At 39.2% G+C, this 23654-nt stretch overlaps 1 protein-coding gene across 1 annotated transcript in view; it reads left to right on the top strand.

The window, feature by feature from the left end:
- The window catches only part of LOC140245285 (titin-like), a 240109-nt gene that overhangs the window by 108306 nt on the left and 108149 nt on the right, over positions 1-23654 (top strand). The window contains exons 24-48 of the mRNA XM_072324869.1: positions 1290-1409; positions 2683-2874; positions 3456-3668; positions 4649-4861; positions 5975-6154; positions 6906-7079; positions 7900-8079; positions 8570-8686; positions 9467-9655; positions 10288-10464; positions 11155-11304; positions 12008-12118; positions 12985-13176; positions 13833-13943; positions 15194-15385; positions 16331-16441; positions 16905-17096; positions 17640-17762; positions 18197-18388; positions 19019-19202; positions 19741-20219; positions 21051-21201; positions 21852-22073; positions 22368-22551; positions 22980-23149. Of these exons, the coding sequence (XP_072180970.1) occupies positions 1290-1409; positions 2683-2874; positions 3456-3668; positions 4649-4861; positions 5975-6154; positions 6906-7079; positions 7900-8079; positions 8570-8686; positions 9467-9655; positions 10288-10464; positions 11155-11304; positions 12008-12118; positions 12985-13176; positions 13833-13943; positions 15194-15385; positions 16331-16441; positions 16905-17096; positions 17640-17762; positions 18197-18388; positions 19019-19202; positions 19741-20219; positions 21051-21201; positions 21852-22073; positions 22368-22551; positions 22980-23149 (4519 nt within the window). The remainder of the gene's footprint in view (positions 1-1289; positions 1410-2682; positions 2875-3455; positions 3669-4648; positions 4862-5974; positions 6155-6905; positions 7080-7899; positions 8080-8569; positions 8687-9466; positions 9656-10287; positions 10465-11154; positions 11305-12007; positions 12119-12984; positions 13177-13832; positions 13944-15193; positions 15386-16330; positions 16442-16904; positions 17097-17639; positions 17763-18196; positions 18389-19018; positions 19203-19740; positions 20220-21050; positions 21202-21851; positions 22074-22367; positions 22552-22979; positions 23150-23654) is intronic.

Here is a 23654-nt window from a genome sequence, read left to right as displayed (position 1 = left end):
CGGTGAATTTCTCCAAGATTTTAATATGTTGTAGCTGAGACTTTGCGCTATTGTATATGTTCCCTTTGTATTTCATATGGTGTCGGGATCACGTCCAAAAATGTGGTTGAAATTAAAGGTTATCTTCGATGTATTTTCATATTTCTTTCTTTTTCCAATTTTCTTTGCAGTAACTCAAGAAAAATAGCCCCTATCAACCCCATATTTTGCACATGTTTAGTTAATGTTACGTACATTATTTCATAAAATAACAACTACTTGATCAGACACCATCTTGGGTATGTAAACTAGGGTCAAAGGTCATAAATGTTTCATCCTGTATCTTGGTGAATACATGTCTTATCTTTCCCATATTTTGCACACGCAAAGACCATGTTACAAGAATAATTTCACAAAATAACCACTTTTTGCTCAGATGCCATCTTGGGGGTGCAAAGTGGGGTCAAAGGTCAAATATATATACTTCATTCTGCGTCCTTGATAGTGTACGGAATTCGATACCCAAGATGGCAGGTCTGACTCCCTTTTCAAATTGAGAATCCAAACATCACACGACCAATGTCCCTAATCTCAGGTGAAAACTCGAATCATTGATTTAAAAAAAAAAATCGGATCACCTAATTTGTCAGTCTTGACAAATTCCGAGTCTAGTTCTGCTTTGTTTTGTTCAACATGTTTTATTTTGTTTATTAGTGATTAGATTACGTGAAAGCCATATTCCACATGATAAATGAATGCGGTCCTATGCACATTGTATTTCTCATTATGTGTACACTCTGTATTTACATCACATCAGATTATTATCATGTCTGAAGTTTTTCGTATGTTTAAAAGAAATATCCACATAGAAGAATTTGGTGACCACATTCCACAGCATTGCCATCTGTTTTGATATTGTCCCTGGAATAATTATCAAACTCTCTCTTTGTCATGCTCATTTCACATTAAGTTTAGCGTGGCTATCGTGAAACTATTTTGTATTCAGCCAATGTGCACTGAAGTGTCACAGTTTTCATTGCAAAGAGCAGGGTGCTTATCCGGTGAAGTGGTTCTCCCACATGCCCATACCAAAAAGTGGGCTAATGATGTGTACCCCTCCTGGTTCATCCCAGGTGACTAGCAATAGTCAGCAAACGGTATCAATCAGGCACATTGTGTCTTACAAAGAAGAGGAGAGTTTGAATGTGATTTGTAGAGTTGAAAGTAAAGTGATTAAATAAATCCCCATAGCAGTCCTCCCTCATTGGTTCATTGTTTGACCACACCCACCTCCCTCCCCCCTCCACCAGATCTCAGACTGGTTCCGCACCCAGGGTGAGCTCTACCTCCAGAAGAGAGACATTGGAGAGAACGAGAAGGAGTGTGAGGATCTCCTGCGACAGCACCAGGCGTTTGAGGTTTCCGCCGCTGTAAGTCTGTTGTGTGTCAGTGCATTGCACCTTTAGTCCAGTAATGGTACCACTCGTTGATAAGACTTTACCAACTTCAGCTGTTGGTGTGTGTTTCATCTAGTTGTCCTTGGTCTCAGATATGATAGTGTAATCCCATGGTGCTAACACCAGAACAACAACAGCAAGGACTTGCTTATATCCGAGAGTTTCCCCAAAACACATGAACTTAAGATTTCTTCTTTATTGTCATACAGAAGTAACATTCTTTAAAAAAAGTTTAAATCTTCTAAACTTGGTTTGATGTGCTTGTGCCCTTTACTGAGATCTGAAAGAAAAATTTCTTCCATCTTAGCAAGATTGTGCAAATTGCCTGGTACTTTTAGATAAAAAGCTGTGAAATTTGTACTTCTCTTTCTCCATCCTCCTTTGTTCTGATTTTAGATGGTAGTTTTTTTTTTCCCTTAAATTTAAAGGACAAGTTCACCTTCATATACATGTACATGTGGATTGAGATAATGCAGCAATATAAGTGGAACACATCAGTGAAAGTTTGAGGAAAATTGGACAATCCGTTCAAAAGTTATGATTTTTTAAAGTTTCTGTGCAGTCACTGCTGGATGAGAAGACTACTGCAGTTGATGATGTCATATGCGTACAACAGTAATTAAGGAAAATATAAAGAGAATTCCACAAAATTTCATTTTTTTGAAAAAAGTACACATTCCCTCAACTTGTAACTGATATATGTTAAAGGTAATATTACTCCCCCTGCCTTCTGAAAGAGGCAAGTCATGTGCTCTTCTATTATGCGAGAAAAGTGAAAATATGTTTAATTTTCTTTATAGTTTCTTTAAATGGTTGTACTCATATGACATCACAAGCTGTAGTAGTCTTCACATCCAGCGATCGCGGAACTGAAACTTCCAAAATTCATAACTTTTAAACGGATTGTCCAATTTTCCTCAAACTTTCACCTATGTGTTCTACTAATATTGCTGCATTCTCTCAATTGTCATGTTTATGAAGGTGGACTTGTCCTTTAAATTTGCACAACTTTAATCACCCATAGTTTTCTAGATGTCAGCTGCTACACAATTTTTTTCTGTTTATGATGTAGTTTCTAAGCAGTGAAGAAGGAGAGAGAGAGAGAAAAGAGGATAAACTAGTTTCTTGTTTCTTGGATGTTCATGATGTACAATTACTATATTGTAGTTGTCAAGCAAGGAAGAGAAAGAGAGAGAGGCAGGAAAAAGATGATTCACTCGTTCCTTCTTTTCCTTGGATGAAACAGGATGTTCAGAACAGTGTTCAGAGCCTGCTGGATTCCTCGGAGCAGGTACAGCACTCCAACCCAGAGAGCACGGAGAGGCTGAGGAGCCAGACGCGGGCCATTGACACGCTCTGTGAGGACTTTATGCAGCGTCTCGGTGACAGGCGCGGCAAACTCCAGAGGGCTCATGACTTCTACCGCAACGCTGCTCTGGTAGGTTTTCCCGATGGCAGAATATTTCCCCCTCCTCGTACAAATGTATTTTCTCTCTGCTTTAATGCAGATCTTCAATTATATGTGTGTTATTAGCACACTTTGTAGTATAAATCATGAGTCATTCATACCTCAAAAAATGTATTAACCTATTAAGGACGAGCTGATTTTACTGTAACATGCATTTCCCAATGACATCTGCCCTAGTATACTTGGGACTATGTGTAGTCTTCAAGGGGTTAAATGTATCCCGTGTATATGTATGGCATGTCATTGTATTAAATTCGCTTCTGCAATTACACTACATGTATCTGGCAGAAATTCATTGTTAGGCAATGTTGCTCATTTGAAAATATTCTGCATCGGGTCTTATTGAAGCTGTCAATAGGATGACAAATTCTTATTAATTTACTATTATGTGTGTATACAGGGCATCAAAGCCTACTGGCAAAGAGTAGGGCAATTCATTGATGTTAATAACTGATGAAAGCACATCAGTGGCTGTTCAGATCAGCCAAGAACCGAGTAGGAGTTAATGAGTTTGTTGTTTCTTTTTCCCCTTTTTCTGTTGCTTCATGTAGGCCAAGAATTATCTCAGCAGACTGGAAGTCCAGCTCTCCCAGGACAGGCTGCCCAGAGATGACCGCACGAGGGCACTGCGCCTGGAGAAGCTCAACGATGCCATCTCGGAGATCTCGACACCGGTCCTGAGCGAGGGCCGCGCCCTTCTCAACCAGGTTGGCCTGAGTACTCCAGGAGCGGAAGGAGTGAAGAAGACCATGGAAGAGATACAGGTGAGCCTCCTTATGAGAGATTATTTGAATTTTGTTCTTTACCAAGTAATACTCTCAGTTCTGCTATCTCAAAATCACGCAGTTGTTGCACAAGATAGTCTTGTCTTACATGTAGGTATGATGGGGTTAAACAAAGATAATTCATAGAGTTTGTAAATAGAAATATCATATGGTGCATGTGTTGATATGAATTCAACATACTCATGTGTCTGTTGTGGTTTTCAAATACTTAAATGTATTTGGTATGATAGAAGGTGTTTGTTAACTTTCAAACAGTAAAGATTAAATATGTGAAATAGATTTTATTTTTAGTACTGTATCTGAGGTATAAACTCGGACTTCAGATCTATTGGTAAATGTGTGTAGTGTGTGTAAGATGTGTATGGAATCATCTCATCTTAGAGCCAATGCATTGACTCTTTAAATGCCCTGACACTCCGCTAAACTTGCCAAGCTTTTATATCAGCAGTTAGTTATCCCTCCAAAATGTAACATACAAATTTGTACGTAGTTGTTAAGTTGACCAGTCCACTCAGATGTAGTGACTTGTTCGTCAGTCCAATGGGAAGGCCATGGTGATACAATAAGGATTAGGGGGATTGGATTGGGAGATTAGTTTTATAATCTATATTTATGTCAATCGGTTTCCAGACATCTGTGCCAGCCTACAAGCAAAGCTGTCCAGTGTGCATGCCAAATGGCAAACAAAGCACATTATCCCTCTGTGTGCCATGTCCACGTATATTTCTTGTCCATAGTACTTGTACTGTGTGAAATTTGTGTACATTTGACTCATTGGCACAGAAGAGGTTAAGGCTCATTGAGAATTTGTGGAAGAGATTTCTGCATTGCACTCTTAAAATGTGGAAATTGCTTTACGAGAGATGTTTCATCTTGGATCCAGTCAAAGTGAGTGTAAAGTAAAGCAAATTCTGACGGTATGCACTGATTGGTTTTTATCCCCTTGATGAACCGTGTAGACAAAGTGCGCTGACCTCCAAAACCAGGCTCAGCCGGAGCTGAGGGAGAGAGCGACCCTCCAGGCGACCTTCGAGGAGAAGTACACCGTCCTCATCAAGTGGCTCGTCAACGTCGGTGACGCTTTCCTCATGGCCAACAACGACATGGGAGACCAGATGCAGACCACCATGGACTTCCTTGAGGGACATGAGAAACTCCTGACAGAAGTTAGGGTATGTGGGACTACAGGGAAATTGATCCTTGCTGTCTACCAATGACAGTGCAGTTTATAGATACACATTGTATAGACATATAGTTTATATGATTTCTTTCATGGCAAGACCATGTACTATTAATACTCTTTCTATATGTTCGCCATATTGAAATCAACTAGAAATAATCCATGTAACCTCTTCTTTAAAAGTTGCTAAATACTTCCATCAGTGCCTGTGAACCATTTTGCCTTTTTATGTTTGGCTGGTTAGACCACTTTCCCCTTCAACATTTCAGATACAATGTAAATATAACTGTATGATTTCCCTGTCTACAGAAACCAATATGTGTTTATTTGCTCATATTTGTGGTTTGCCGGTTGCTGGATGAGAACTGGAGTCAAAATGCTAGGGTTAGAGTTACTGTCTGCATGTAATCCTCTTGAGGCCGAGATTAATTCTCATATACAGTGTACTTCATTTATTCAACACCACACATTGTGCCCTGCCTCTCAGATGGACATGGTGTAAGTAGAATATTGAAACTTCTTAAATGCAGTTAACTCTCTATGTGCCATGGTGTAAACCCCCTGTGTGCCACATCATTCAGAGATGGCAACATTACTCATGCTTCGGGGAAAACATTCTTTTCTTCAAATCTATGTAACTTTAATAGATTTCTGCTAAGCTGGACATGTAGTGAATAAAGTGGTAGAGAAAATGCCAAGCTTTGCTTTGATATGTATTGTATGACAAATCTATGATTGTTTTTTCTTTCAAATGACAAGTACATTATGTAGCTTTATTATTGTAAAGGTATTACTTTTGCACACAAAACAGTGACAGAAACTTAGAATTTATAGGCAAATCCAGCAGAGAACACCGCTTGCTAGTCAATCTCTGCATAAAATGCAAGCTATAGTGTGTGTGAGGAACGGAATTGCAAGAAACTCTTTTATTGTATTGTGGTATTTGGTGATTTATCGATCGGTTTGGCCGGGTTTGTGGGTTTGAGCAGAATATGTGAAGTTGGCACACCGTTGACTGAGTCAGACGTGTGGGAACGTGGCATGTAAAGAGTTAATATATAGATAGAAATGGAATATTTTTGTTTCTCTTCTCTTATCTGTACAGGAGAAGACCAGCCAGGTAGATATTGTCCTTGAGATAGCCAACAAGCTGGGAGCCCAGAACCGCTTGAGTCCAGAGCAGACCAACAAGCTGCAGCAGCACTGGACGCGGGTCACCGTCATCGTGGAGAACCGCATCAGGGCTGCTCACATCTACATCAAGTTCCACAAGCTTGTCAAGCAGGTGAGGGCTGGATGCAATCCCCCGAGGTCCAAGCGAAAAGTGTACTCTCTCCTTCCTCCAGGATATCTCTTTATTTATGCCAATGTATTGAAAATTTACATAATTTTCCTCATCTAATGTCGTAGCAAGCTATTAAATTCCTGTGTTCCTATGTACATGCATTAGATGTTGCAATGTCAGGCAAGCCACTTAAAAGCTTTCTATCAGTCACAAGCAAACTTTCTCATCCGTGCCATAAGCTCTGAATGTTGACACCCAAATTCTAAAAATGTTACTAAGTGCATGTAGTACCGATGTGTTGGCTCAGTGAGTAGAGCGGCTGCCCTCACAATCGGGAGGTCGTGGGTTCAAACCCCGGCCGCGTCATACCAAAAGACGTTAAAAGATGGGAGTTGCTGCTACCTTGTTTGCCGTTCAACAGTTGAAACGGTTAGAGCAACGTCGATCTGGCGCTGCTCAGTGGCTGCCGGGCCCACGATCAATTGGGCAAAAAGAATTTTCATTCTTGGACAATAAAATTTGGAGTTTATATCGAAAACAATTATTATTATTATTATTATTATTATTATGTAGTTCTATTATCCCTCTCAAGACAATAACCTCAGATGGTAATTGTTGTCATGGATACGTGGAAGTTAATCCTTTGAATGCCTTGAGTGCTGATTGGTACAGGAAACCCCATAGCATTATGCACACTGTCCAAAGTCCGTGACTCAGAAAGGGTTAACTGTCAACCTCCTTCATCCTCCAGCTGTCCAATGCCATGGAGAACATGGAGGACCAGCTGAAGTCTGAGGAGACCAAGGACGTCCGCACCCTCCGCAAGGTGACGATGCAGCGCATCCATGAGAAGTGGAACCAGATGGTGGAGATCAACATCCAGCTGGATAACAGTGGCCACAGCGTCCTCAACGAACTGCACAGGGTGAGATTTGAGAGACTCCTTTCTCGAAGACTTGGTGGTTCTGTGTCAGTTTAACTCTTTGTGCGCTTTGAAGTCCCTGGCACAAAAAGGGTTCATGATAAGAAGTTTTATTAGTGGTAAAACTTTTGCTACTGTACATGTATGTCTCATTGATTCACACTCTGCACACTGCTATACAGATAGATCTTATTATTTAGTTATGATATACATTATAATCATACACTGTTTATTTTCAGATCAGTGTGGGTACTTTGATTTTGTATGCTTTTTTTTTTTTTTTGCATTTACATGAAATTTGTGGATTGTAAGGCATCAGTTTTATGTAGCAGTAATTATTGTTCAAATGTGATTCTTATTCTTTGAAGAAATTACTTTAGACAATACAGTATCCTTAGTGTTAAAGTGTTGTTTAGAACATAGCCTTTGTTTATGTTCTAAACAACAAAGAAATATTCATTTGAAGCGTTGTCTTTTTGCCCCGAGTTGATAATGTGTAACTGATGACTAAGATCATAGAAAAACATTAGCATGCATCATGTTCCCTGAATATAACACATTCAATGCAAGATGTGGGGCAGGGAGATTTTGAAATCTCCTAGCTTATTATATTTTTTCTTTTTACTCATACAAAGCTTTGAAAATTTAATTTCTTTTCCCACACAAGCTTGTGAGCAATTTCTTTTCCCATGCCAAGTCTATAATTTCTTTTCCCTCACAAGCTTGTGAATGATTTTTTCCCCCATGCAAACTCTGTGATTTCTTTACCCACACAAGCTTGTGAACAATTTCTTTTGCCATGTATATTCTTTTCCCAAACAAGCTTGTGAATGACACCCAGCTGGTGACCAAAACATCCCGTCACTACGTGGAACTGATGCTGAGGAACTTTGGAGAGAGGAAGATCTTCCTGGAGGAGCTCTACGACTCGCTTCATCAGCGATATTCGGCCGAGGAGACCTTCAAGACTCAGTGGGAACACTTTGTGCGCGATGCTCGTAAGGTGAGTGATGGATTGTATACAGGCTGTCCTCACTGTGTATCAGATGAAATATTCATGTTTGAATATCAACCCTCCTATATCTGAAAGAGTACTTTATGACTTACACAGAAAATACAAAAACAAGATGCTATATCATGACTGCATTTGTGGATGGTTTTATAAGTACTATTAAGCTTAGAAGGCTTTGAAGCATACATGTATGGTTTACCATAGGCAACTGACTAAGAATGACTTTACTTTTTTTGAATACAAAACTCTTGTCATTTACACCCATGACTATCAAAAGATGATATTAACTCTAACTTTAAAAAAGGAGGAGTTACATGCATGACATGAGAATTAATTATGGACTAAACTTTTTTTTTCTCTAAGTTTGTTGGTTATATCTTATACTTGTACTATCTGCAAATTTTGAAAAGCCTATGAGAAGGCTTGTACAATTAGCATTGCATTGATTGCTGCACCTTCTGCCATATCCTTGCTATTTCAGACAATCGAATTCGTCATCAACATGGAGGGCAACGTGTTCCCCCGTCTGATGTCTGATGCCCAGTCTCTGGCTGACGTCAAACAGCAAGAAACCGAAACCTTCCAAGAAACAGTGACAGTGAGTCTTTGTGCTTCTCATTTTCCAAATTTGGGAGAAAAATTGGTTGACAGCAACTCTTCAAAGCCTTTACATTTTACTTGTACTATAGATTCCATGCTGCCAAACTTCCAATTTACCTATAAAATTGACAACTCTGATAGAAAACTTTCAAAAGTCAACCTTGAGTGATGTACATAAGTACCCTTTTTGTGATGCAGGTCACAATTTCATTTACTCTTGCTCCATCTGCTTTCTATTATATATTGCTTGTACACCCTTAGTACCTTAATCCATCCAAAACTCTCAAGGAACACAAGCACCTTGAACTCACCAACAACTGTGCATTTATCTTTTGTTCCATGTTAATACCCCAATCATCCACTTTAACAGTTAACAGTTACACAAAATAAATTGGAGGATAAGCTGCTTATTACTAATCCTCTTATTGTGCCTTTTGTGTTTCACACCTGGGATTAAATGGGTTGCATTAGAGGGGAAGAGCAGGGTATTGTTGATCTGGATTAGGGGGGGGGGGATGGAAAGGAAGATTCTGGGTTTGTTCCTTTTCAGTTCATTCATGACCATCCTTTTATTTATGGTACCCTACATGATAAACAATGTAATGTGATACATGTGTTCACATACAGTTTATCTCACGTGTTGTTTTCGTGCATCTCATAATAATTTTGACAATTTTGATATCATAATTTGCAAGCAGATGATTAACAATATGGTCATCTTTGCTCCATCTGACCCAAATTCTCAAACTTCACACCTCCTCTTCCTTCTAAAAAACAGCGAGTGACCACCGAGGTCCAGATGCGACTGAAGACGGCCGAGATGCTTGGTGCCAAGGGAGACACGGGAGGCGAGAAGGAGCGCATCGTGGAAAGACTGACCTCCGTCCACCACCAGTTCATGAACCGAGTCGCTGATTATCAAGTGGTCCTCACCCTCAGCATTGACTTCTACCAGAAGGTCAACAAGGTAATGGTCATTTATTTGGACTTTGCTTTATTGCTGATAGTTGATGAACCTTTGTCTTTTAATGTGGTCTGTATTATTAATTCCACCTTTTAGTTTGTGGCAGGTTTCGTCTTGGCAAAGTTGCTTGATATATCACTCGTGCCCCCTCTTCCAGATGGGTGTGAAAGACTAACTACGTGTTCACTACTATTTATTTTGCAAACATTTAGTCTATATGGTTTATGTCTGTTCATAGAAGAAAAATAAGATGTAATTGAAAACAGCTGCCTCTCCACCAAAAGCAAGAAAGAAAGAAAATGAATCAAGAAACACATAACAAATGAAAAACCAAAACAAAGGGTGTGGCATTCCATTGCATGAGACATCACAAATGATCATCAAACTCTGACAGGTATAGCTGTATGGAAAATTATTGATGGTACAATAGCTTGCTACAGTGATGCCCCTCTTCGAAAGCAGATTTTAGAAGCTCACACAAAACTTATCCTACCAGGAAGTTACATACAATGTATGTTTATCATCTGTATGGAATGAATATCAATAAAGTAAACCCAAAAGATAAGAACATTAACGCCTTAGTTTGTGGTGCCAGTGTTGTTGAGACAGATTTTGTGATAATCAAACACCAACAGGTGAACAAGACCATGGACGATGCTATGGCGTCCTACCGCAACGCGCCCCTCCCGACCCAGACGTCAGAAGCGCAGATCAGACTCCAGCAGCATGAGGAGGAGAAGCGATACATCACCGAGCTCTACACCACTACTACCAAGAAAGGAGAAGATGTCATTGCCAAGATCAGACAAGCTGTGAGTCGCCCTCGCTCTCACCTGATCAAAAGCCTTTCTCAGTATTCCTAAATCATATTTCACTGAAGTGCTCTGCTAAAATATCAAAAGGATTTCAATTTGAATTTGAATTCAGTTGTACATTATTACAAAATGTAATACATAATATAAAGTATACATTTGTCAATGAGAAAAGTACAAGTCAAAAAGTATTATGCAAACTTTATGTACGAATGATTGTATAACAAAAAAACAATGCGCACATTGCAATTGTGATAGAAGTAAATATAGTGATGGAAAAGAGTGATCTACTGAAAAGCGGAGCTTGTAAGACATGGATCACTCAAAAAAGAAAATATACCAATAATGTATAGTATGCAAACATTCTGTTGTATTGTATGAGTTTGAATACAAGTATGTCTTGGAAAACTTGCCAGATGTCAGTGCATTTTTCATGCATTGATATTTTTCTTGTATAAGAGTGAGAAAAGCAAAGATTTAAATGATTGGTACTTTGATAAAAGGAAACCACAAATTTGCAGAAAACCTGCCACTTTAAAAGCTTTTGTTTATGAGTCTTCCTGTCTGGAATATGAGGGAGGGTATCTAAATGCAGTTTGCAAGCCTTTCTTAAAATAAAAGTTGTGATGCTAGAGACCTTTGCTGTTGGTTGCCATGACAACCAAGTGTTCATCTGCCTCCATCTTTCAGGATCCGGTGTCTCCCGCCAGGAGAGATGTGGAGGTCACTCTCAACGCCCTGGAGGAGCACAAGGAGCGCTGGCTGAATGAATGGAGCCGCTACCGACATGGGCTGGTCAAGGCTAGCGAAGATACCAGCCTCAAGCTTCTCAAGTCAGAGGTTAGTGGTCAGCTTGTAATGAGGGAAATATTCATATAGGATCTTTTTGATGCAGGAAATGCGTTCTTTGCAGTGGTCAGCCCATTATGAGTCAAGTTTTGTTTATTACAAGATCCTTTTATTGCAGGCAATACATTCTTATGTTAGTCAGCACTACCACTAGTGTCACCACCATGACAACCGTATCCATTATCTTCAGTGTTTTCCAGATGTTTGCCATTCATTTTTTAATAACTATCTCATGATACATTGATGTCTTGTTTGTAAAATCATTGTGATCTAATTCTGTAATCTACTATGAACAATGTCCTTAAGATGACAGCGTAGTTCAAATCATTAATAAATCAATTGATCATTATCATCAGTACCAGTATTGTCAGTGTAAGGGCTATCACCACCATTAAGATCTCCACCTTGAATTTTTGAACTATTAAATGACTGCTACCCTTGCACATCTTTACCAGTTTGACTTGGCAGTAGCATAGTCACACTTTGATATATTTGTGCATAATCAATTGAAGGATTGATGATGTTCTTTTCATTATCATCCTGTTAATCAGTATCGATGCATTTTCTTTTCTCACGTCAAGCCGATCTTTTTTGAGCTGATTGCTCATATTGATATCAGTGCCACGTTAGTATTTGTCATGATTAGAGTCAGAATTGGTAAGAATCCTTCCCTCCTTGATGTTTTCCCCTTCAGCTGATCGTTCACCTCCAGCGAGCCGAGGAAGAGTTAGACAACATGAGGAAGAGCAAGGAATCCGTCTCCCTCACCATCGAGAAGTTCCAGGACTGGGAAGCTGAGATCAAGGTAACCTTGCCACCGATATACAGGGCAGTGAGGTGGTTCAGGTGGTAGCGTTATCTGCCTCGTAATTGAATGGCTCGGGGTTCGGACTTGGGTTTGGATCCTCTTTAATCTTAATGAACATTGTTGTGTGTATCATGTCCCCTCGTAAGAGGCAAAACACTCTGTCCGTCGGATAGGACATAAAATGGAGATCCCAAGTGTGAGAGAGTCACAACCCATGCATGTAAAATATCACCCTCCGTTCATTCATCACAAAGTGCAGGGTGCATTGTACAGAAGTATGTACATATACTTAAGTGCATAAGTACATTTATCCCAAGTACATACACAACTGCACCCCATGGAAGAACAGCTACAAATTATAGTGCAGCTGAATATGGGCTATCAATCCATCTTGTACAGATGGAAAATGAAGCAAACTAACAGACAAACCATATCCATCCTTGAGTGATATCCTATAGTGTCCTTCCTTCATAGCAATCTCGTTAAGTATAGTAAATACTGGTACTCTAAAATGCACTTTAATACTTACAACCTTGCTCTTAGACTGCATAAAAGCAATGTTTGTGAAAAAAAAATGAAGGAAATGCAATCCAGTATAATGTTTAGACAAAAATTCATCAAAAGAGAGAAGGGCAGATTACAGTGTAATTCAAATCTACAGAGAGCTACTCTATACCTAAAGATGCTATTCTTTTTATATTTTGTCATACTGTTCAATATGTGCCAAACATTATGCTTCATATTTACTTCAGCCAGGCTTTACATGAGATACCAAGCATAAGATCTAACTACAAATCAGCTGTTTGGTATTAAAAGTGAATCAAATCAAATCAAATCATCAAACTTTGTGTGAAAATCCACAGATCCTTGAAGATCAGTACAAGCACTATCTGAGCACGGCTAACATTGCCCTGAAGAGCAAGCCAGCCGACAAGCCAAAGATTCAGAAGGACATCGATGAGGTGCAGAGATACTGGAGCAGCTTCGTCCGCAACGTCGATGACTACCGAGAGAAGATGGAGCTAGTCATTAATCTACGCAAACAGTACCAGACTGTGAGTGCTGTGGTTTTGTCTTTTCACTCTCTCTTTATTTATTTATCTTTTTATCTTTTTTTTTTTCTTAGTGTGCAGAAAGAAGCAATAGCTAACTCAGGTGTCCCTGCTTTTTATAGCAGAGTTCCAAATTAGACTACTCAGCCATCAACTGGTTCACTGCTGCCCAGGCAAATAAATTCCAGAAAAGAATAGATAAAAACAAATAAACAGACAAACTGACAAACAAGTGTTAGCTGTTAATATATGTATGTGTCAAGAAGAAGTAAGCAGAGAAAGAGATAATGGCTGAAAACCCATGTGAAGAACTACAGTTTGTATGCCCTACAAGAGGAAAAAATAATCCACAGAACCAGTTTTACAGGACATTCTCCGGCACTTAACCTGTTGAGGACCAGTCCCGAGTATACGCGGGCAGGTGTCTACGGGAAATGCATGTTGTAGCAAAATCAGTCCGTCCTCAGTGGGTTAAGGATCAAGCTGGGCCGGTAATGTATTGATGGTGTAGGGCCTAATTCAGTAAGGTGTTCAAGACGCTGATGACTCCACCATTCTATGATTAAAAGTGACTCTACCTTCCATCTTGGATCTCTTCATTATTGGTTGAGAAATTGTGCTGAAGTTAGCCGAATGATCTGTTGTCTATCCCCTCACAGCTGGCTACCAATCTGAAGAGAGCTGACAGACAGCTAGAAGACCTCCAGCAACCCAGGGTGTCTGAGACTCTCACTCTAGAGAAGTTTGATGATTGGCAGCATCAAGTAAAGGTAAGAAGACCAATGAATGAATGGGTGAAAGGGGTGATATACATAGATAGATAGATAGAAAGATAGATAGATAGAATGATAGATACACTGTAGATAGATAGATAGATATATAGATAGATAGATGAATAGATAGATAGATACAATGTATATAAATATATAGATAATAGAAAGATAGAGAGATACATAGATAAATAAATAGATAAATAGATAGATAGATAGATAGATAGACAGATAGATAGATAAAATGATAGATAGAATGATAGATACACTGTAGATAGATAGATAGATATATAGATAGATAGATACAACGTATATAAATATATAGATAATAGAAAGATAGAGAGATACATAGATAAATAGATAGATAAATAGATAGATAGATACAGTAGATAGATAGATAGATAGATAGATAGATAGATAGGTAGATAGATACATCTGTCAGAAAATTTGACTGCAGAGAAGTTTCGTGATTGGCACCAACAAATGTGGGTAAGAGGACCAATGGTGAATTGGTGAGAGGGAGATAGATGGATAGATAGATAGATAGATACAGAATCACTCACAGTGAAAGGTACAGTGGATTTTTCCTTGGGAAGTCAAACTCAAGCAGAGGAATATATACCGAAGAATGATATAGAGAGTCTATTTATGATCTACTATAGTGCACGATACACAGACATCATTACTTGAGAACCAAATGAAGTTAACACCACAGATCCTGTATACAATGTACAGTGTAGGTACTCAGTAAATATATGACTCTTGTTTCTGTTCACTCCAAATGTATATTGTATTCTAATGGGACTTTGTATCACCTTGCATTAGGACAGGTGTAGTGTCTAAATATTGATATTTTCATTGTTGAAAGCAATATCTTCAAGCATAAGGTCATAAGCCTTACATGCGTACAGTACCTACAAATTGTAATTTCATGAAAGCATATTGCTGTTGGGGTGACAAAGTCTCTCAAAAACATCAAATGTTCAGGAGAGCAAAAAATCATGGCAGTCAAAGCACTATAAAAAATGGGATCACCTTCCTTTGACACGCTGTGGTGGCTTCATTGTTGGATAAGGAGCTACAAGTAGGATTTGGACAGGGCATCACATAACCAATTTTCTGACAAGTATCAAGACAAGTGATTTTGACAAAAATTTGAGATGCAATGTTTTCTTACCCCATCAACTATATACATGAATCTCTACACATACATGATCTTTTTCTGTTTAATCTCAATGCCTCGATCACAGGATCTTGAGAAGGACTATGACAGCTATGTCAGCCGAGCCAACATCGTGCTTGACCAGAAGCCTCCTGCCGCTGCCCTCATTGAGAGAGAACTGAGTGAGGTCCAGAAGTTCTGGTCTGGATTCAACAAATCCGTGGCTGACTACCGGGAGAAGATGATGCTGGTTGCTAACATCAGGAAACAATATAAAGCTGTAAGACATTGTGACATCGTTTGACTCTCCTGGATGTAAACTCATATGATCAGTCATTATACAATGTACTTTGCTTGGTTTGACAAGCATCGTGAAATAATATACTCTTTAAAGGTCCTGTTTACCTTTTGGTGCAGTGATTTAAAAAATGTTCAAGCTATCACTTTTGATGCATATGTGTAGGTCAGTTGTATCACAAAGCATTCTCCCATATAGAATTTTTGCAATAAAGCCTGAAATATGAGGAAAAACACTCCTTTTCTCATTAAACCATAATTGTTGACAGTTTAGTCTTGATTTTTTTTTTTTAATTATAACTATTGTTCACCTTTTGTATATTTAACAATACTTAACATCGATTATACTGATTAAAATTTTTTACATGGTCTTTTCTATACCTAACATTGTAGAACTATTTTGAATCACTAATTTGGGGTTTTTGTTTCATTTGCAAATGATAAATTATGCCTTTAATAATAGTTGTTGTCACTGTTGTGTATGAATGATGAGAAGCTGTTAACCATGTTAGATGTTTGTACTGTAACATGTGATTGGATTGTAAGGTGACAAAACCTTTACGATATCAGAAAGGTTTGTACAAAGGAAAGACTTTCAACGTACAATGTATGTGTTTGTTCAAGACAGCATAGGTTGATGATTCTTTCACACATTATAAATGGTTAAATGTTGAGCTTATGCACTTAATCTTGAATCAAACAAAACATGAATCAAGTCTGCTCATATTCTCCTTCTCCTCCTCCTCTTCCCCTTTCCCTCATTCCTCATCCTCCTCCTTCTCTACCTCATTATCCTCCTTTACCCCTTCCTTCCCCTCCTCCTCCTCCTCCTCCTCTTCTTCCTCCTCCTCCTCTTCCTCCTCTTCTTCTCTCTCCCTTTTCCCTGTTCCCACCTCTTCTTCCCTCTTTTCCGCTCCTCATCCTACAGTTGATTGTCAACATGGAGAAGGTTGAGGATGATCTTCAGGATCTTGAGAGCACCCCGGCCTCGTCTTCCCTCATCATTGAGAAGCATGAAGACTGGGAAGCATCCATCAAGGTCAGCTGACATGTCATGTGACCCTCTGGATCAGAACGCAAATATTTTATCAGCATTGACTCATTTTTGTCATCTCCTTTTAACAGACCAATTGAAAAAGGTTGAGATAATTCAAGCAATTCAATTTGTATTATATGTCTTGTGACAGAACTGTGACAGAAAGTGTGAATTAAAGATTGAAGGAATACAAATATATTGTTTGTTCATGAATGTTAGTTACGATGTTAAGTACACTGTAGATAGTTAATAACTTATCTTCATTTTTGCTGTGGTTTGACTAATGTGGATTAAAATATATATATATATATATATATATATATATATATATATATATATATATATATATATATATATATATATATATATATATATATATCAAGAAGAGGAATTTCCAGACTTACATCTATATTATCATTGGAACCTACTCATATTTCTTTTGCTCGTACTATCATTTTGCCTGTAGGTTCTTGAGAAGGATTACAAGAATTATGTCAGTTCTGCCCACATTGCACTAAAGAGTAGACCGCCCTCGTCTGGCATCATTGAGAAAGACTTGGCGGAGGCAGAGCGATACTGGTCCAAGCTCAACAGGCAGGTCCAGGACTACCGACACAAGGTGGAGATAGCCTTTGACATACACAAGCAGTACAAGACTGTAAGTCCCCTTACTCTCTTTAACTTCTTGCCTTCTCGTTATCTTGAATCTGTCGAATGATTTCATGAAATGATTTCTTTGTCTATTACTTCATGTTCAGAGATCTTTGGAATAATTTTCTTGTAATGATTTTGCAGTTTTGTACTTCAGACACTTCAAAGTGTATTTCTATATATTCATATACTTTTTACAAGTACATGTCTTATACATTCACAAGTACATACATGCATGTTCATATTTGCAGAAATACTGATCTCCAGTGATTGAAATTCAAAGAAGATAGAAGTGTATTCATGAATTTGTTCATGTTAATGTGCATTGTGTCTGCGGATTTGGTGTAAATGATATACATGTAAAGCTGGGTCAACTTTCAATATGAGGTTGGAATTTCTTACATGTAGTAGGTCAAAGTCATATAATTCTTTTCTCTATTTTCATGAGACATACAATGTATGTACATGTTTCTTTGATTCATATGATTTGGCTTGTACAGCTTTACTTCAGCATGATAAACACTTCTGATTTCATATTTCTTATACACAGCTTGCAGTACGCATTCAGAAGGCTACCAAGCATCTTGCTGAGCTCAAAACGGACTTCGGGGAGAAGGCGGAGGATTTGCCGGAAGTCGAGAGAAAGTTTGCTGAATTTGAGGAGGACATCAAGGTACAGAGTCTTGCAAAAAGAGTCTTTTGATTGAATTCCTGTTTTGATGCAATCATGAATACCTCCATATCGTATCAATATTTGTTGTCGCAAACCTGCCTTGTAAAGAATCGGAACATTGAGTCCAGCAGTACAGTGTATTTCATAAGTTGCAAATATGTTGTTAACAGTAAAAGCCTTGTGTCGTTATTACACTACAGTCAAACCTGTCGATAACAACCACTGTCTATAACTACAATGTACCACCTGCCATATGCAACCATTATAAACACAATTCCCCTCAACAGAAAAGCCACGTTAATTGCCCTGTCTATAGTGGCCACCTGTCTACTACAGCCACTTTTTAGTCTCCCTTGGGTGGCCGCTGTAGACAGGTTTGACTGTAGTTGCAAACTGGCGTCAGTAGATGAACTTTCGTGATTTATCTCTTGCAGCCACTGACACTGGAGCGCGAGAACTTCGTCACGAGAGCAAACATTGCTCTGTCCAAGAATCCGCCCAACGCGTCGGCCATCAAAAGAGACGTCGACGACATCAACCGCTTCTGGAGCAAACTGCACGTCTCGCTTCAGGACCAGCGAAAGAAACTGAAGGCTGCCCCCAAGTTCCATGAACTGTACAAAACGGTGAGATTCAGGGCATTGTAACAAGTTCTATCAAAATTTGCTCCTGCGACAATTGCTCCCATGATATATCTGCACGCTAAGCCGAACATAAATTCTACCCACAAGCATAATCCTAAACCTCACATCAAACTAATCCAAAACCCTATCACAACCCTCACCCTAACCATAAGTCCTTGGGGAAAATAAGAAGCAATTGCCACAGGAGCAAATTTCATGTCATCCCATAACACACACAGTTTACTTTTGCATTGTATATAATTTGTATTTGCTACACATTTATTCTTGTCAGTATATTTCCTTTGAATCAGTTTACTAGTGAAACTGAAGGTTGTTTTTTTTTTTCACAATGTAAATTAATAGGATAAAGAAGTACATTCATTGTATAATGAGTGGACCAGAATGGGCTTTTCAAGTTGTCTATTCCGAGTTTCATCATCACAACTTTCATAGTTGAGGCAACCTTTGCAAGGCAAATTAGTGTAAGTTCACAGCAGTAAATGCTTAGAAATCGATATTTTCTGGACAAATAATTTGATGGAAATTGGTTACGTGCAAAACTGTGGTACAACCTTGTTGTTAATAAGGTAATGCCCTCAATCACTCTCACCCTTCACCACCCTCCCTTGATAGGTTGTTGAATGGCAGGTTAAAGCTGAGGATCTCCTTGTTGCCGTGGGGAAGAAGAAACCTCTCTTCACCGCCAAGGAGGAGGCGGCCGCTGTGCTGGAAGAAGTGGAGGACTTCATCGACAAGGGCGACGCCCGCCAGAAAGCCAGACTCTTCAAACTCAACGAGATGGCCATTGACCTCTACAGTAAGTTAAAAGTGCAGTGACCTTCGAATATGCTACTTTAATACATTGACCAGTACAGCAATTTTATGGTACATTGACCTAGAAAATAAATCCTCATTTGACCAACATCTGAAGTTGTTAGTTCAATGACCCCTGCAGTCTTTTCAAAGTAAATCCATGTGTATGGTATGTTAATGATAAGATGATGATTTATTGATCTCAGTGATAACAGCCCCAAATTTATTAACTACTACAGAACGATGCACAGTTTATGACTGCTACAGTGAGAGCGAAAAGTGTGAATTTGATATGCTGACGTCAAATGAATGCATTGATTTAATTGTCATCGTCATTGATCAGTGCCAAGAAAGATCATTCATTCGTGCCCTCATACGATAAATTGAGTCTACTGAACTTGGATGTCACATTGTTTGACTAAACATCCTGTCAGAAAGAAATTTCTGTTGTGTAATGTACACTAAACATGTACTGACATCTGTCTATGAAAACACAATAGTTGTTCATACTTGTGCTTTCTGTTTTCAATTTATTTGTATAGGTCACAAAGTGCCACCAAGGGTGTCATCAACCATCAAGACAAATCGTGAGCTGATTGACCAACTCCAGTTCACCAACGATGAGCTTTTTGCTCTCGCTAACAACCTGCCAGTGCAGGCTAAGCCAGCTGAGGCCACACCAGACGAGACTGTGGTACCGCAGATGCAGCGAGCAGTGCAGTCAGCACCGTTGGTAAGGGCACAGAAGCCCACTGCTCAACCTCCCGGCAGGGTATCCGAGACGGTGGCGCCGAGCTACCAACAGCCAGCGCAGATGAAACCATGGCAACCACCTCCACCTCCCAAGCCTGTGCAGGAGAGCATCATGCCCTCGTACCAGAAACCTGCTCAGATGGCACCGATGGACCTTCCGCCGGAACCGATTCAGGTGACGGAGATCATCCTCCCGGATGACGAGGAATCCGGTGACTACCAGATACCGCTGGACCAGCTACCAGAGAGGAGCGCAAAATCTATCAAGGTCAGAGATCATACGATTACTGGTCACTTGAAAGCCCGCCGCACACTATACGACTTTTGATCGCACAACTGACAGACTTTGGATCTGAAATAAATCACAATAGCCTCAGAATAAACACGCTTGTTTATTTCAGATCCAAAGTCGCTTAGTCGTGTGACCGAAAGTCATATAGTGTGTGGCGTTCTTAGAGTGATCTGAGAACAAGTGTAGTGGACATCAAATTGAAATGTGAAAGTACCTAATACAGTTTGTAGATCTGTAAAGTTGAAAATACATGTATGCCGTTTTTACGTTTTATGTCTGCAACATATCTTCTACTCAGAGACTAACTGTTAGATGTATGTAATGTTTGTATGCAAGTGCCGTCTTGATTGTGTTTGTATAATTGTAAGTTGTAATGCAAAATAATAAAAGAATCCAAGAGTACAGTTGACATGCATAGACTTGCACAATCTTACCAAAATATCCTTTGTCATACAGTCTAAACTCCTATCAATAAATGAAAATATGTCCAAAATGGTGCAATATAATCTTTTTCTCCTTGTTCAATAAACAGATGTTGTTATGATTGTTGTTCAGTTTTCATTGGGGAGTTGGGTTTGCATTCGATCAGGCTGCATTGTAAACCTGCATGTACTCTGACATTGCTTATAGTGACAGTTATAGTGGAGACTACACGTACCTTTCTTGATTTTGTCGTAATCATGACTTACATTTTGTACATTGTATAAGGTCAGGAATTCCACTCTGGTCTAGAAATATGTTATGAAAACCTGCTCAGAACAACTTTTTTGCAATTGATGGGTATTGTTACCATGTGACTTTTTACAGTTGATGCAGCCAGAGTCTAAAGTGACTCCATCTGGAGTCAGACCGGTCAAAGCACCCGTCCCTGCCCCTGAGCCCCCAAAGAAGGTCGGCTACGCCCCCTACTTCACCAGGAAGATTAGAGATCATGCGGTCAAGCAGGGGAGAGCTACACGTAAGTGGATTGCAGCCATTAGACAGTTTAGTTTTGAGACATGTAGAGAGTCTACAACATGCATTACTTCTGTGATTTCTGTAATAGTCCCACTCGTTGAAATTTGATGATGTGTTGCTGTGGTAACTGTATCATATCAGGGTATGATGGAGCAGGGATTGAAGGAAAAGCTGCAGGCAAAAATTAATTGCTGTAAAAGCAAAACATTTCATGATGTCATTGATGGGCAACGCATGAGACCACTGTGATGTATGCTTGTAACTTTCAATAGATTTTGACATTGGTTCTGTACTTGTTGTATACAATATTAACCTGTTGAAGATGGTTTGATTTTGCTACAACCCGCATTTCCCGAGTATACTGGGGACTCGTCCTCAACGGGTTAAAGATCTGGAAAGATACGCAGTGGTCAGAATAAAATGTGACCTTATCCTGTAAAAACCTGCATGATTTTACAATCAAGTAGAGATTTGACATACATGTACATTCTACAAGGTACAATTGTATGCCAAAAAGCACAGTACAATTGTAAGTCCAGGAATGGCAAATTTGTGCAGAGAAGTGATTGAACAGCATTCGCAGTCTGTACGAGGTAGTAGGACAAAATGGCAAGTTTGGTACATGGTCTGATTTTCTACATTCTGTCACAGAACTTGACTGTGTGGTCAAGGGTGAACCGGCTCCAGAGGTAGAGTGGTTCAAGAATGACCTCCCCGTCCGTACGTCCAAGAACATCCGAGTTGAGTGCGGAGATGAAGGTATTTGCATGCTGAGTTTCTACAACATTCAGCCGATCTCCAGTGGCGTCTACACCATCAAGGCCACCAATGAGGTGGGGGAAGCTGTGTCTACGGCTCGTCTGGAAGTCCAGCGTAAGTCTCTTCACCATTTCTTACCAGCATTCTAGATCAATTTATGGGAGCGTGCATAAGGCTTGGAAGCTTCAGTGGAATAAAACAAGCAAACAAACACATGGAAACAGAATGGAGCAAAATGAAACCAAAGAAGAAAAACAAATATCCACCTTTTGATATCTTTGGTTTTCCCCATTTGTCTGATTAAGTTTTCACATCACAGTTCTGGTCAATGTGTCTGAAATAAATGAATAAGTAAATGCAAACTGGAGTTGATACATTACAATCTGTTTCAATCATATCTTTGCCCAGCTTCGGAAGAGGAGTTCATTCTCCCCAAGGAGGTGACCAAAGTGTCCAGCAGTGCCATCAAACTGGCCTCCGAGGCGGTCATACCCAAATTCCTGGAGATTCCGGGCGACAAGAAGGTGGACGAGGGAAAACCACTTTGTCTTGAGGTTGTGGTGGAGGCCATTCCACAGGCACAAGTTGTCTGGTATGTTGAATGCTTATTGAAAATATTCTTTGTAAAATGTATCATGCAAAAAAACCCCAAAACAAAACAAAAACAAACTTGAATGTGCCCATAAATGTAATTATTTGTCAAAAATAGCAATAATGATAATGAAAATGATGATAATAATGATAATGATAATAATAATTATAATTATAATAACCATAATTCTAATTATGATTATGATTAAAATAGTACTTATCATGTTACAATTATTTTCAGAGAAATAAGAATCATCATTTTCATCATCGTTGGCAGGAATTAGAAGGGGGCTGATGATAGAATTTTATGTTTAACAAGTTGTTTTGCTGTGGATACAAAGTGATCATGTAAACCTTACTATTATTGAAAGTCTCATCCATGTACAATGGGGGCCCATATTACAGCAGACTCTTTGTGACACCAAACAGGTCCAAGGATGGGATCAAGGTCAAAGGTGAACCATACATCGTAAAACAGGAGGGGAGGAAACACACCCTCATCATCCCCAACGCAGACCTGGAGGATGAAGGCATCTTCATCTGCACGGCAACCAACCCCGCCGGACGAGCAGAGTGCATCATTCAGGTCAAAGTCAACGGTGAGATCATGTTTCTTTCTTTTTCTCCTTCAGATTTATCCAAAGTCTCTCGCTCTTTCCATCTCTCTCTCATTCTTTCTCTCCATCTCCCTCTCTCGTCTCTCCTCTATCTCTGTCTCTTTCTGTCTCTCACTCAGAAAGTTATTCTTGTTCTTCTTTTTTTTATGTGTTCCTGTAGCTTTCATCATTTCATAACATTGCCCCCCCCCCCCCCCAAAAAAAAAAAGAAAAAGAAAAAAGAGCAGTACGTTTCCGCTTTTCACACGTTATGTACTAGTATGTAACATAAGCAGTATATAATGTTTTCTGTTTTTTCTTTCTTGTTGGCGATGAATCTTTTCTGTATTTTCTGTTTCTTAGTCAACATTTGTAAATGATGGGCTTTCTTTACCTTCTTCTATTTCACTTTTTTTCCTCACCACATTATTTCCAACTTTTGATCTGTGTGTAAGGAAATGGTGATTTAATTTATTGGTATGAACCTCCCTTTTTCAATTATCAAGTT

Source organism: Diadema setosum, chromosome 22 (assembly GCF_964275005.1).
Source record: "Diadema setosum chromosome 22, eeDiaSeto1, whole genome shotgun sequence".
Classification (NCBI taxonomy): domain Eukaryota; kingdom Metazoa; phylum Echinodermata; class Echinoidea; order Diadematoida; family Diadematidae; genus Diadema; species Diadema setosum.
The sequence above is the reverse complement of the archived record's forward strand: the minus strand, read 5'-3'. Positions and strand labels throughout refer to the sequence as shown.